The following is a 14,384-nucleotide window of genomic DNA, read 5'->3' as shown; positions in this document are numbered from 1 at the left end:
TGTGTGCTTCATGGGCACACCCGGAATGTGGCCTTACATTCCTCAACCCCTGGCTTGACTGTGCTGCTCTGCAATTTATAGGCGATTGGGAGTAGGTGCGAAAATACAGTCTATATAAACCATCAGAGTCCTGGGCATACAATAGACGTTTGTTCCCATCGAAAAACTCACACATTGACTTTAAGAAACGCACAGTTATGCCTTGACAAGCAAAACATCTTACTGACAATAAATTGTCCACTGACGGGCAGTAAATGCAGTTCGCTATCGTAATGTTTAAAGAGTCAAGTTTAATAGTACCCCTGCCAAGCGACTGCAAGACTTGTGAATTGGCTAAATGTACATTACCAATTTCCTCTTTAAAAGAAATAAACAAGCTTCGATCATTGCAAATGTGCTGAGATGCTCCTGAGTCCACAATAAAAGACTTCCACTTGGCACCTTTAATTCTTTTACGATCTGTAGTCCGAGCATGAAAAGCTCGTGGCTCGTTTCTGTCTTTATGGTACGATGTCGGCTGCTGGGCTGACGACCGTGACTGATGAACAGAAACAGACTTGGGAGTACTTTGCTTTCTTTTGGATCTGCAGTCCTTTGCAAAATGTCCCTGCTTATTGCAGAACCAATAACGCTTTGCAGCTTTAAATGCAGTCGTATCACCACAAGTTTGCATATGGCGTTCCTCGTTGTTTCTGGAAATAGGAGTGCTTATGGCACAAGCCTCCCTTCTATCCAACTCGCCCATTAATCTTGCCGTTACCCCTTCCACAGTTAATTGTGCTGGTGGAACGGCAGATATCTGGCTAGCTACACCATCAAAGTCCTCATTAAGGGAACAAAGAATGATAAAAAACATACTGAATATCCGGTATCTCCATGTCCCTTTGAATTAATTTGCAGCGTATTGCCTCCGGACGTCTCAAGTGTGCTGCCAAATCACCACCAGGCTGCAACTTGGTCTGGTACAGCTGCTTGAAAAACGTCAATGCAGACGCTGACTCTTTTCTAATATGCACTGCTGCAAGACTGTCCCACATTTCTTTGGCAGTTTTCTTATTTCTTATATAGACTACTTGCTGGTCGCTGACTGCCAAATTAATTATTGCCCTGGCTTTTGCATCTCCTTTCGACCAAGCATTAGTTACAGGGTTAGGAGGGTCATCAGTTACATAGGTCCATACTTCTCTAGAGGTCAAAAGCGCCTCCACCCGAAAAGACCATAAACTATAGTTCTCATCTGTTAGCTGTGGGAACACCAGAGCCTTCTCGGCTTCTGGAACCTGGTCAACCATTCTGGAACTCTTCCAGACCCACAGAAACTACACTAACAGGAGAAGGAGTTTTCAAACCTTTCTCAGAGTCAAAAAATATGCAGTCATCCACTCAGCAGCTGGGCCCATAACCAAAGAAGTTAGCTATTTGCAGTATAGTAGCACTGCAGAGAGCTTGCTGGGGAGACCATGCATTAAAAAGGAACTCAAAAAGTACTTAAACAAGGTTTTAATAACAAAAACAAAAACTCCTTATACACTAAATACATCAACAACAAACCAGACCCAACCACCAACCCATCCCCCAGGGTAATGGGAGAGCTAGGTGCTGCTCCTTATATACTACACCCAAATGCTGGCACAGCCATTCAACATTCAACCATTCAACAGCCAGAACTGAGTTCCAGTGAGTTCTGGCTGGGGAAAAAGCCCTGGGGCAAGCCTAGCGTGGGCCACCTAAGCACAGCTCTCTTGCCCTGCGCCCCTCTGCCACCTTTGCCGACTGAAAGCATGCCAGACGGTTTTCTCTTGCTGGGCTCTGTGGGACGAGGGCTGACTGTGCATCTCTCTCTCTCCACCTCCTAGGTATCCCAGGATTTCCCCCTTCTTGGGCAGCTGGTGGCGCTCTTGTCCATTCACCTCACAGACAACGTGAAGGAGATTGGCCTGCAGTCAGCGGAGGCCTTGTACCATCTCCATTACATCATGATAGCCAAAATGGGTGAGGGCGATGCTGGGAAATGGCTTGTTTCTTGTAAGCTGCAGGGTGGGAGATCTGTAGCCCTCCAGAGGCTGCTCCAACTCCCATCATCCCTGAGTGTTGCCCATGCTGGCTGCTGCTGGGGTTGATCAGGGAGTTCAGGAGGGCCAGAATTCGTGCCAGCACTGGCCTAACGCCAACACCCTGTTGGCCAGAGACGAGAGGGCAGTCTTGGGGGAGGGATTCACTGCTGAAGAACATCAGAAAAGCCTTCTGGACCTGACCAGTGGCCCAGCCCAGTCCAGCATCCTGTTCCCACAAGGGTTGACCAGATGCCTGTGGGAATCCAGCAAGCAGAATTCAAGCTCTTTCTACTCCTGTACTTTGCTGCCTCTGACCATGGAGGCAGAGCATAGCCATCCTGGCTAATAGCCATGGGTAGCCTTCTCTTCCATGAATTTGCCTCATCTTCTTTGAAAGCCATCTTGGTCCGTGGCCATCAGTGCCTCCTGTGGCAGGGAGTTCCAGAGTTTAGCTGTGCACTGCAAGAAGAAGGACCATCCTGAAACTTCAGTTTCATTGGAGGTCCAGTTGTTCTCATGTTCTGACGGTGAGAGAGAAAGCTTTCTCTCTCCACTTTCTCCATGCCATACATTGTGTCTCCTCTTCCTCGCCGTTTTTCTAAACAGAACCCCCCCCCCCAAATGCTGCAACCAGCTCCACAAGCACCCCAGTCCTTTTGGTTGCCCCCTTCTGAACCTTTTTCCCAGTTCTGAATTATAATTTTTGAGGTGAAATTGATAATTGTTTTTGTTGGTCCCAGTGGGAAAACTGGAGGTTTTGAGCAGGGAGCACTAATGCTGGGTTCTTTTGCATGCATATTCCAAAACCCGACCCTGCTTAGGTAAGGAACTGGAGAAGAGGAGGAATAAAAATAAGAAAGGCAACATGGTCAGATGGGTCCGAGAAGACTTCTTCATCCCTGGGCCCTCCCTCTTCCACTACAACATCGCAAAAGTGGCCAAGGTAGGGGTGGCTTTTTGTACTCTTCATTGCTAAGACCGCAGCCACTCCCAGTTAGCAAAGATTTGCTCATTCGGGCCAATGGGGCCCTGCCCCACCAACTTCAGCCTGCCCTCAGGCAGCCCACGCCTTCTAGGGATGAGGGAGAGATTCAGAGCAGTTCACACTGGAAGCCAAAGCTATCAAATCGAGGCTTTCAGAAACAATAGGAGAACTGAAACACAACCCGCCTTTGAAATTCACATGTCTTTGAATTTCGCAATGCCAAACAGTGTGTAAAAAAATACATGCGTGAGCTATTAGTGTAAATAACATTCAGAAATGCATTGTATTAGAATAAATTGCTCCAAGACAAGTGCCCGGTAGCCTAAACTGCGTGCAGAATTCTACTTATTGAAATTCTACCAGGTGCTGGGAGACCTAGGGTTCAGATCCCCACTCAGCCCTGAAACTCGCGAGTCAGTCACAGTCTCTCAGTCTAACCTATCTCATGAGACTAAAACGGGGAGGAGAGAGAACCATGCATTGCCACCTTGGGCTCCTCAGGGTGGAAAAAGAATAGGAAAAGTTGACTCATTCGGTGCATCTTTCACAAGGCACTGCCAAGCCAATGAACTATGCCAACCTTGTGGTGGGTGTTTTTGTTGTATATTAAGAACTAAACCCACAGCCGGCAGGTTCCCACCCAGTCTGTTTGGCATTGGTTATATAACAGATAGCCACTATTATTCACCCTCTCTGTTCCTGCGAGAATTTTTTTTTAAATTTTCTAGTCTGATTTTAGATTGAACCTCTTCATGTTCCAATGTCATAACCAATTTAAGATGTGGATCGAAAATAGCAAGGCGTCACCTGACTTTTAGTTTTGTTTGTTGTAAAATATTTCAGCTACTTAAATAAACACATAAATAGAATCACCGAATTGTAGAGTTGGAAGGGACGCGGGGGTCACTTAGTTCAACCCTCTCAAGGCAGAGTGGAGATGTCTTTCACTTGGTTTGTGAAGGCACGCTTGGACTACTGAAACGTGGTCAGAGTGTGGAGCAGAAGAAAACTCCCTCTTCTTTCTTCTTTGTGCCAGGCTTTTGGGGAGCACCTCACGCCCAGCCAGATCAACGAAGTCGTGCTGAAGGCGATTGACAACCTGACAGTGGAAGACAGAGCCGTCTCTCAGGCTGCAGGAAAGCTCCTAAGGTCCTTCCTTGAGGAATGCGGCATGGAAATGGAAGACGTAAGGCTCAAAACGGAGGCAGGGGGAGCAGGTTTCCTCTAAATTAAACATTCTCTTCGGACTTAGAATTAGCTTCTTTCTAGCTAATTCTTTCTAGCTTCTTAGAAGGCATTGTGTGGGAAGTAAGAAGAGCCAGTGTGGTGTAGTGGTTAAGAGCGGTAGTCTCGTAATCTGGGGAACCGGGTTCGCTTCCCCGCTCCTCCACATGCAGCTGCTGGGTGACCTTGGGCCAGTCACACTTCTCTGAAGTCTCTCAGCCCCACTCACCTCATAGAGTGTTTGTTGTGGGGGAGGAAGGGAAAGGAGAATGTTAGCCGCTTTGAGACTCCTTCGGGTAGTGATAAAGCGGGATATCAAATCCAAACTCTTCTTCTTCTTCTTCAATTTCCGTGTCTGTGGCTCGAGCCTCTGTTTCCATCCTGCTGCAGTTCGGCTTCCAAAAATCAACCACCCTGTTTTTCATCTCCCTGTCTGCTTTGGCAGTATTTTAATTACATTATTCCACCCTGTTCATTTCAGTGCAAAGGAAACACAATATGGGCAACACTGAGGTCAATTAATAAAACTTTGCTATGATCAAAATGATCACCCTCCCAAAACTAACCTACTTATTCCAAACCCTCCCAATCTGGATTCCCCCAACACTACTCCGCAGATGGCAGAGAAAACTACACTCTTTTATCTTCTCACATAAAAAACCAAAAATAAGCCCCAAATACCTGCACCTCCCCACCTCAGAAGGAGGATGGGGAATCCCCAACATGGAAGCATATTACATTGCCAGCCAAATACTCCATATAATCCCATATATACTAGAAGATGAGACAAAACAATGGGTACACCTAGAGAGGGACATAATTGAAAATACCAACCCCATCCCCACTAATCCCCCTGCCCTACCACCCATTATTCCACCATGCAGCACAAAACCTCCAGATAAAAACCTGGCAAACCAAAGGCTTATATCGCCCAATAGACTTCTGTAAAAATAACAAACCTTTGTCAACACAAGAAATACAAGACAAACTAGAAGACACCCAAATGCCCTGGTTAACACAACACCAATTACATGCCCTCTTAAACAATCCAACAATAAAATCAGCAGCAACTAGGCCCCTGATAACCTTTGAAAACCTCCTCCTAACAACAAAGGGAAACAGTAAAGGGATGGTATCCGCAATATACAAAATACTACTCCAAAATCCCACAAACCCCCTAGACGCAATCAAAAAACAATGGGAGAATGACATAGGCTATGAGATTAACCCCACTCAATGGATCAGAATGTGATCTAAACCCCCCTTTAAATCCATATCAATGAAAAGAACTCACTCTGAAACCCACCTACAGGTGGTACCTAAGACCAAGAAAACTAACGCTAATATGCCCAGGAACCTCACCAAAATGCTGGAGAGGGTGCACCTCCACAGGCACATACCTCCACATGTGGTGGGAGTGCCCCAAAATCCAACTATTCTGGACAACAGCCATACGAGAAATATGTAAAATAACCAAGCAAGTATTAGACATCACCCCAGAATTGGCCCTACTAAACATCTTCCAAGACAACAATGCCCACTTACACCACAAAGAACTCATAACCCACCTACTTTCAGCAGCCAGAAACACCATAACCAGACACTGGAGAGACTTGTCAGGAGTAAGCCTGGACCAATGGTACCAAATAGTATGGGAAACAGCCCTACTAGAAAAATTAACCAATAAACTGAAACTGACACAGGGACAAACAGAAGAAGACGCCTTCACCCCGGTATGGCTCCCCTTTATCACGTACACAGCCCAACAAGACAATGACAATAATCCACCAACAGCATACAAATCAATATGGCTAACCTGATCCAAAACACCCACCCACCCCACTCTCACACGAAAACAAAGATCATCACAGCCAATCACAAACAAACAACCACACCCTAGGCCAACCCCAACCTCTCTCACCACCAAAGGAACAAAAGTGGAGAAACAATTTACATATTTTCTGAATCGAACCAGTCAATGTCAAGAATAGATCAAATATGGGTTTCGAATGAACTGACTCCAAGAATACTACAAGTTGAAATACAATCTAAAGTAATCTCAGATCATAATCCAATAAAATTGGAACTAAAAGGCTTTGAAGAAAGAACATTTAGATGGAAAATTAAGGGTTATCTTTTGGACGACCAGTAAATTGTAGGAAAAGCACAAAAGAAACTAGCTGAATACTTTGTTGATAATTGCAACAAGGGTACAAAGATGAGCGTAGTATGGGACACAAGCAAGGCTGTGATGCGAGGTTTTTTTATCCAGCAGAATTCATTGAAGAATAAAAACAGAGAAAAGGGGGAAAAGGAAATTTTAAAGCAGATAATGGACAATGAACAAAAATTTATTAGAAAACCAAATAACTCCAAAATAAAACAAGAAATTAAGACCTTGCAATCACAATTTGCAATGATAATAAACAAAGAAGTGGAATGGAATATTAAAAAGTTAAGACAGAGAAACTTTGAATTCGCTAACAAATCAGGCAAATGGCTTGCGTGGCAAATCAAAAAAAGAAAGGAGCAGAACACAATTAACAGAATCATTGTGAATGGCGAAGAGATAGATAATCCGAAAGAAATTAGAAAAGGATTCTTGGACTTTTACAGACAACTATATAAAAATAAAGAAAGGAATAATATGAGGAAAATTGAGAGATTTTTAGGACTTCCGGAGGTGGCGCCATCGGTAACGGCTGCTTCTCTCCAATTTGGAGAGAACTGGCTTTACGGAATTTGGGTCCTGTCGCTACGGCGCAGCGGGGACCCCCAAATAAATCACAGGCGGGTGAAGCCTGTGACCGTGGGACTCAGCGGGCACCGTTTGCGCCCCCCCAATTGCTAAAGGAGCTCGGCAACGGGCTCCGGAGCGGAGCGGGGGTGGCGTGGTGCTGTGAGCAAATTGCTTCTTCCGTGGAGCGAAGCCGCGAAGCTGTTACCGGAGAGCGCTGCCTTTTTTCCTGGGATAATCGGCACTGAAAACAACTACCCGTGAGTAGGAGTAAATTGGATTTAAAGGGGGAAAAAAGTTAATTTGGCACGGAGCGGGGAAGGTACAACCAGGAAGTCTATCTTCCCTGAATTGTAAATAGATCAAAGCAAAGAGACTTCAAAGCGGAAACTCGGAAAGTCACTTAAATGTGCTAAATTCCAACATCTTGAAAGTGGTTCCCCCTCCGGATTGCAGGAGAGGAGGGGGAAAAAGACTGAGCTGAATTTCCCTGCAGTAAAGAAGGGGAGAGGAAGGAAGAATTTACAATTTAAGATTCGGAATGGACTGCCTTAAGATAGAGGTCCATAGTGAAAGCTTATTTCTGACAGCCAACTCTGCAAAAGTGATACAGTGTTTCTGAACCTCTTTTGGCTTGAAAGTAACTGTTTAAGTGTATTGAGACTGTGGACTTTGAAAGTAAATTGGGGGATTTATAAAGACTATTTTTGTTTCTAAAAAGTTACAAGTTCTGGCTGTTACTGTGTCCCCCTAGAGGAGGTTGGACATTGTTACAACAACAGTTACAAAGAGGAAAATTCCATTCTATGTCAAAACAATTGGCTGACTGTGGGAGTGACCTTGAATGTCTATGAGACTGTTATGGCAGATGATAAGAAGTCGGAACCGCAGGAAAAAACTACTAGGTCTGGCAGACATCATCGGATAGACACTGCGTTGCCGCGAAGGGGCTCAACATCTGGAGCATCTGGAGCATCAGGGGCCCCACTCCCACAGTCTAAATCAAAAGTTATGACGTCAGAAGAAGTTTTGGCACAGGCACTGGCAAAAATTAATGAATCTTTGGAAAGCCTAAGTAAACAGGTAACTGAGACAAATAGACAAGTAGCTGAAACAAATAGACAAGTAGTTGAGACAAATAGACAAGTTGTGGAAGCATCAAATAAAATTGATTTAAATACTGCAAGTATTAATACCTTGGGACAGAAGGTGAATGCCAACACAGAGACTATCGAAAAATTACTACAGGAATCTGCCTTGATTCGACAGACTTCACAGGAAGCAAAAGATATTGCAATTGCTACTCAAGAGAAAATTCCACCTGTATACAAGAAATTGGAGGACCATGATGTGACATTTTCTATGATCGAATTAAAAGATAGACAGAGAAATCTGAGAATTAGGGCTGTTCCAGAGCGGGAGAAAGATAATTTGGCTGACTTTCTTACACAGGAATTTACAGATTTTTGGCAATTGGACCCGGGGAAGGAAGAATTTAAGATAGTGAATGCATTTAGGCTCGGAAGAAGACAAGGCAAGGGCAAGGTGAGAGACTGTTTGATTACCTTTCGAACAAAAGAAGAGAGATAAAATTCTGAATTTGCACTATCAAAAAACTTTGGAAATTGATGACTCAAGATTAGTGATTTTTAAGGACATCCCAAAGCATTTGCTGGACTTAAGGTCCAATTACGGAGACCTAGTGACCTTATTGAAAAGAAACAGAATTCTTTTCAGGTGGGAATTTCCGCAAGGCCTGTCCTTCAAATATAAAGGGAGAAAGATAAAAATAAAATCAACTGAGGAAAAAGACAGATTCTTGAAAGATCACGAGGAAGATCTACTGAAAGAAGGGGAATCTGAAGAAGAACCAAAAGGCATACTAGACATATCAAATTTATCTTTTGGACTGCACGGTCCAGAAAAAGTGATACTACCCACAGAACAAGAAGCGGCACTTGGGGCAGTTGGAGGTAAAGTGAAGTAGCCCCCACCATGGCTCTGCAACTATTAAGCTGGAATTGTAACGGTTTGAATTCTCCTCGAAAAAGAAAAAGTGTGTTTCATTTATTAAAAAAAGAACAATTGGATTTGATTTGTCTACAAGAGACACATATAACAAGGGAACATAGGAAGTTATTGATTAATAAAAGATTAGGACAGGAGTTTGTTTCATCTGACAAAGTCAAAAAAAGAGGAGTTGTGATTTATGCAAAGGAGAGACTCTTACCGAAACATATTTTTAAAGATGACCAAGGAAGATTTTTGGCAATTGAAATTCAACTACAAGGAGAGAAATTCTTAATTGTGGGAATTTATGCACCGAACGAGGGGAAATCTGAATTCTATAAAAAGTTGCATGAGACTCTACTGGATCATTTGGACTACAATTTGATTTTGATGGGGGACATGAATGGAGTAGTATCTACAAATATGGACAAGGCACAAAGACAGGTAGTCACCAAGGATGGTAGACTACCGAAAACATTTTTTGAGATGACAGACAATATGGACTTAGTGGACATCTGGAGGGTAAAGAACCCCCTGGGAAGAGAAGGAACCTTTTTTTCTGAAGCCAAGATGACATGGACTAGAATTGACCAAATATGGATAACTAGAGGAATGGCACCAAAGATAAAGAAGGTAGAAATCTGCCCAAAAACTTGTTCCGACCACAATGCTGTAAGGATGGAGATGAAACAAACAACAACCGGATCCTTTAGATGGAGGATGAATGACACCTTATTTAGAGATGAAGAAGTTTACAAAAAGGCCCAAAAGACTTTGAGAGATTATTTTGAAATAAATATGAATGCCAATGTAGAAAAAAGAGTAATCTGGGACGCAAGCAAAGCTGTGATGAGAGGGTTTTTGATACAACAGAATGCAATAAAGAAGAGAAGTCAAAATGAAAAGAAAGATAAAATCTTGGAAAAAATAAAAGAAGGTGAGAAGAAATTGAGAGCAAAACCAAAGTCCCAGGAGATTTTGAGAGAAATAAAATTATATCAAGTACAATATATGGAAATGATGAATCAGGAAATAGAATGGAAAATCAAACAAATGAGACAAAAAACATTTGAATCAGCTAATAAATGTGGAAAACTGTTGGCCTGGCAAATGAAAAAAAGACAAAAATTAAATACTATTATAAATCTAGAAGTGGAAGGAAAGAATATACATAATCCAAATGAGATCAGAAATTGCTTCCAGAGGTACTTTAAACAATTATACACACAAGGGCCACAGAAGGAAATGGACATAGACCAATTTTTGAAGACAAATGGCCTACAAAAAATCTCTCAAGAAAGTAAATTAATGCTGAACTATAAAATATCTGAACAGGAAGTAGAAGGTGCCATACAAAATATGCAATTGGGCAAATCTCCAGGACCGGATGGGCTGACTTCCAGATACTATAGATCTTTGAAAGAGTGGTTATTGCAACCTTTGAAGGAAGTCTGCAATGAAATATTGGAGGGGAAAAGGGCACCAGAATCATGGAAAGAGCCGTATATCACACTTATACCGAAAACAGACACTGAAAAGACTCAGCTTAAGAACTATCGCCCTATATCGTTACTTAATGTGGATTACAAAATTTTTGCAGACATTTTGGCCAAGAGATTGAAAAAAGTATTGATGAAAGAGATTCATAAAGACCAAGCGGGCTTTCTCCCGGGAAGACACTTGTCTGATAATTTGAGGAATATAATTGATATTTTGGAAAAATTAGAAGTGAATATAAACACCAAAGCAGTATTGATATTTGTTGACGCGGAGAAAGCTTTTGATAATATCTCTTGGAGTTTTATGAAGAAGAATCTGCATGGGATGGGGGTAGGCCAAGGTTTTGAAAATGGTATAGGTGCAATATACTCTGAACAAAAGGCTAAATTAATTGTAAATAATGTGGTTACGGAAGAATTTAAGATAGAAAAAGGGACACGACAGGGGTGCCCAATTTCCCCACTGCTTTTTATATCGGTCCTGGAGGTTTTGCTAAATATGATTAGAAAGGACCGGTTGGTTAAGGGCATACAGGTCGGAGCTAAACAGTACAAACTGAGAGCATTTGCAGATGACCTAGTATTGACGTTACAGGAGCCAGAATCTAGTACTAAAAGAGTTTTAGAATTAATTCAGGAATTTGGTCAGGTGGCAGGTGTCAGAGCTGCTTCCAGATCCTAGCTCACAGAGGATCACGCTAGCCAGCGATCATTAAACAAAAGTCTTTATTGCAGTTTCCATTCTCAAGCTGCTGCGTGCAACTCTACGTCTCATGGTTAGATCGGCGAAGCTCCATCTGAGTCTCCGCCCCCTGTACACCAGTTTAAGATTCTAGCCTTACTCCACCTCTTCCGTCTCTCCTTTCTCCTCTGGGTCCTGCTACCCCCCGGGGTCCCTTCCTTCCTGGATTCTTCTGACGCTGACGTTGACCCCCCTGACTCCTCCCCGTCTTTTCGGCGGGCTTTGGGACCTGGCTCCCTATCCGGGCTGCCAACTGCACCGCCCTCCTGTACATTTGAACTTGGCGCGCGCGCCCAGCCTTCAACCTTCCTCTCGACCGTTTCCTCGCTCCCCGATGGAGGCGTGGCCAATCCTGACTCATGTCCTCCCACTGGCAGTGCGCCGCCTGATCCCGATGCCTGGGACTCCTCCCCCCTACTGCACTCTGGTGTGGACGCTGGTCCTGATTTCCAACTGCTTCTCTCTGAGTCCCCTCTGGCCCCTTCTTCCTGGGGTGTCCCCCTCGGCACCCCCCTTGCTCTGACCATGGGAGCCCCTTTCTGTGAATCTTCCGATTCGCTGGAAAGACTCAGAGACCTCGGACCGCTGTCATCGCTAACATTACCTTCGGACTCCTCCCCCTTGCTCTCTATTTCCTCCCTTTCCTGTGCCTCTGCTCCTGAACCCCTGACATCCATCCCCCCCTCGAAGCCCCCCCTTCCCCCCTCCCCTCCTTCAGGTGTGGGTACTGGGTGCTCCGTCGTTGTGGGGGTGAGTGCCGGATACAGTTCGTCCCCCGTGGCGTGCATCCAGCCGGATAAGTCCGGCTCGTCCTCCGTGCTCTCGCCGACCTCAATTTCCTCTGCTTCCATCTCTTTGCCGCCGTGCTCGAACCCAAGGTCCTCCCCCAACACGTCCATGTCCGTCTCTCCCCCGGTCTCCTCCGGGGACGTTGCCTGCCAAGGACCCCCCAGCCACTTCCTGCGCCACTGCTCCTCTGGTCGATCGTCCCACCAATAGGAACGGTCTGAGGCCGATCCCGAGGGTGATCCCTCCGGGGAACGTGTTTCTAGAGCCGGTTCCTCGTCCGAGGTGAACCCCTGGAATGTGCTGGCTGAAAATGTGGGTGTGAAAAGCCAGTCGTCGAAATACTCGGCTGGCATGGGCCTGTGTGGGAAAAGGGCATGAAACTCGTCCTTGAGAAGAGGCTCGTCCAAGGCATAGTCCGGCACCCAACTGTTGGCGCTGGCCGGGGTACCTTCTCTGGCGAGAAAATATTCTACACCCTCTTCCCCCCATCTCGAGTCTAAAATCTCTGTGACCTCGTTGATGGGTTCCCCCTTTGGCGACCCCCTCCTTGGGGGCGTCTCCCTGAGCGGGTCTGGTGCCGTGCCCGGCTCCTGAAATCTGTGAGGTGCATTGTAGGGCGTGAGCACTGATCTATGGAACACTGGGTGCATTCTGGATCCCTCCGGAAGTGTCAACCGGAAGGCCACTGGATTGACCTGTGCCTCGACTTGGGAAGGGCCTAGCTGCTTATGTCCGAGCTTCTTCTTCGCTAACGATCTGGCCGGCACCGCCTGGGCTGCTAACCAAACCCAGTCTCCCACCTGTATGTCTTCCCCAACCCTTCTGTGCTTGTCAGCCTGCAGTTTGTATGCGTGCTTTGCTAGTTCTAACTGCCTCCGAAGCTGTTCGTGAACCTCCTGCAACTCTGACGCTAAGGCTTCCGCTGCCTGTGGCTCCCCCTCCCCCACTCTCTCTAATCCCGGGAAGGTTCTGGGATGCCTCCCGTTGTTGGCGAAGAACGGTGTCACCCCCGTGGACACGTGCTTCGTGTTGTTGTAGGCGAACTCAGCGAGCGGCAGGTAGTCCACCCATGTTGCCGGCTGCTGATTTGCGTAGCATCTCAGGTACTGCTGCATGATGGCGTTGACTCGCTCCGCTTGTCCGTTGGTCTGCGGGTGTCTTGCCGACGCTAGGTTGATCTTGACGTTCAGGAAACCCATCAGCTTCTGCCAGAAGTTCGAGATGAACTGTCGCCCCCGGTCGGACAGGATAGACCGTGGCAGACCGTGAACCCTGAACACGTGGTCTATGAACAGTTTGGCGGTCTGTTCCGCTGTGGCCACCTTTGCGCACGGAATGAAGTGGGCCATTTTGGTGAACATGTCCACCACCACTAGCACTGCCGTCTTGCCCCTCGAGCTGGGCAGATCCGTGACAAAGTCCAGGGCCACTCTCTCCCATGGTTCGAACGGAGTTTGCAGCGGTTCCAGCAGTCCGGCCAGCGGTCTGTGCACTGGTTTGGCCCTCTGGCAGGTGTCACACCTCGCCACGTAGTCCGCGACTTCCCCTCTCATTCCGGGCCACCAGAAGTCTCTGGCGACTAATTCCACCGTCTTCTCCTTGCCAAAGTGCCCGGCAGTGGGCGCGTCATGCAGCTGCTGCAGTACCTTGGCGCGAAGTTCGTCTCCCGGCACGTAGATGGCCCCTTTACGGATGAGCAATCCATCTCGCAGCTGGAACTCGTCGGTCGCTGCCGTGCCCTTGAGCACCTCTGCCATCTTTGCTTGCGCGAAGGAGTCATCCTGCAACGCTCGTCGCACCGCCTCCAGGTCAACTGTGGCAGCAGCGCACGCCCACACTGTCGGTGCGAAGATGTGCATGGCGGCCGCTGGCGTTGCCTCCTCCAGATACTGTGGCTTACGGGAGAGAGCATCCGCCATGATGTTGGTGTCCCCCGGGACATACTCTATTCGGAAGTCGAAGTTCGCAAAGAACTCAGCCCAACGTATCTGCCTCTGATTCAGGAACTGTGCCGTGCGCCAGTGCTCCAGATTCTTGTGGTCCGTGCAGACCTGCACCGTGTGCTTGGCGCCGATCAGGCAGTGCCTCCACGCTTTGAATGCTGCATGAATGGCCAGCAACTCCCTGTCCCAGATGGTGTAGTTCTGTTCAGACTTGCTGAGCTTCCTGGAGTAAAACGCTCCCGGCCTCCAAGCCCCCTGCGGGTCTTTCTGCAGCAGGACTGCTCCCACGGCTCTGTCCGAAGCGTCTGTCTCCACCCTCATCGGCCTGCTGGGGTTGACATGAAGCAGCTGCTCTTCCGACGCGAAGAGACGCTTGAGTGCCTGAAAGGACTGCTCCGCCT

At 46.4% G+C, this 14,384-nt stretch overlaps 1 protein-coding gene across 1 annotated transcript in view; it reads left to right on the top strand.

The window, feature by feature from the left end:
- The window catches only part of LOC308469140 (maestro heat-like repeat family member 5), a 103,488-nt gene that overhangs the window by 50,942 nt on the left and 38,162 nt on the right, over nt 1–14,384 (top strand). The window contains exons 13-15 of the mRNA XM_081024479.1: nt 1,857–1,992; nt 2,876–2,997; nt 4,076–4,225. Of these exons, the coding sequence (XP_080880605.1) occupies nt 1,857–1,992; nt 2,876–2,997; nt 4,076–4,225 (408 nt within the window). The remainder of the gene's footprint in view (nt 1–1,856; nt 1,993–2,875; nt 2,998–4,075; nt 4,226–14,384) is intronic.

Source organism: Podarcis pityusensis, assembly GCF_964106645.2.
Source record: "Podarcis pityusensis genome assembly, contig: HAP1_SCAFFOLD_81, whole genome shotgun sequence".
Lineage (NCBI taxonomy): Eukaryota > Metazoa > Chordata > Lepidosauria > Squamata > Lacertidae > Podarcis > Podarcis pityusensis.
This window is presented reverse-complemented; position numbering and strand designations above follow the sequence as displayed.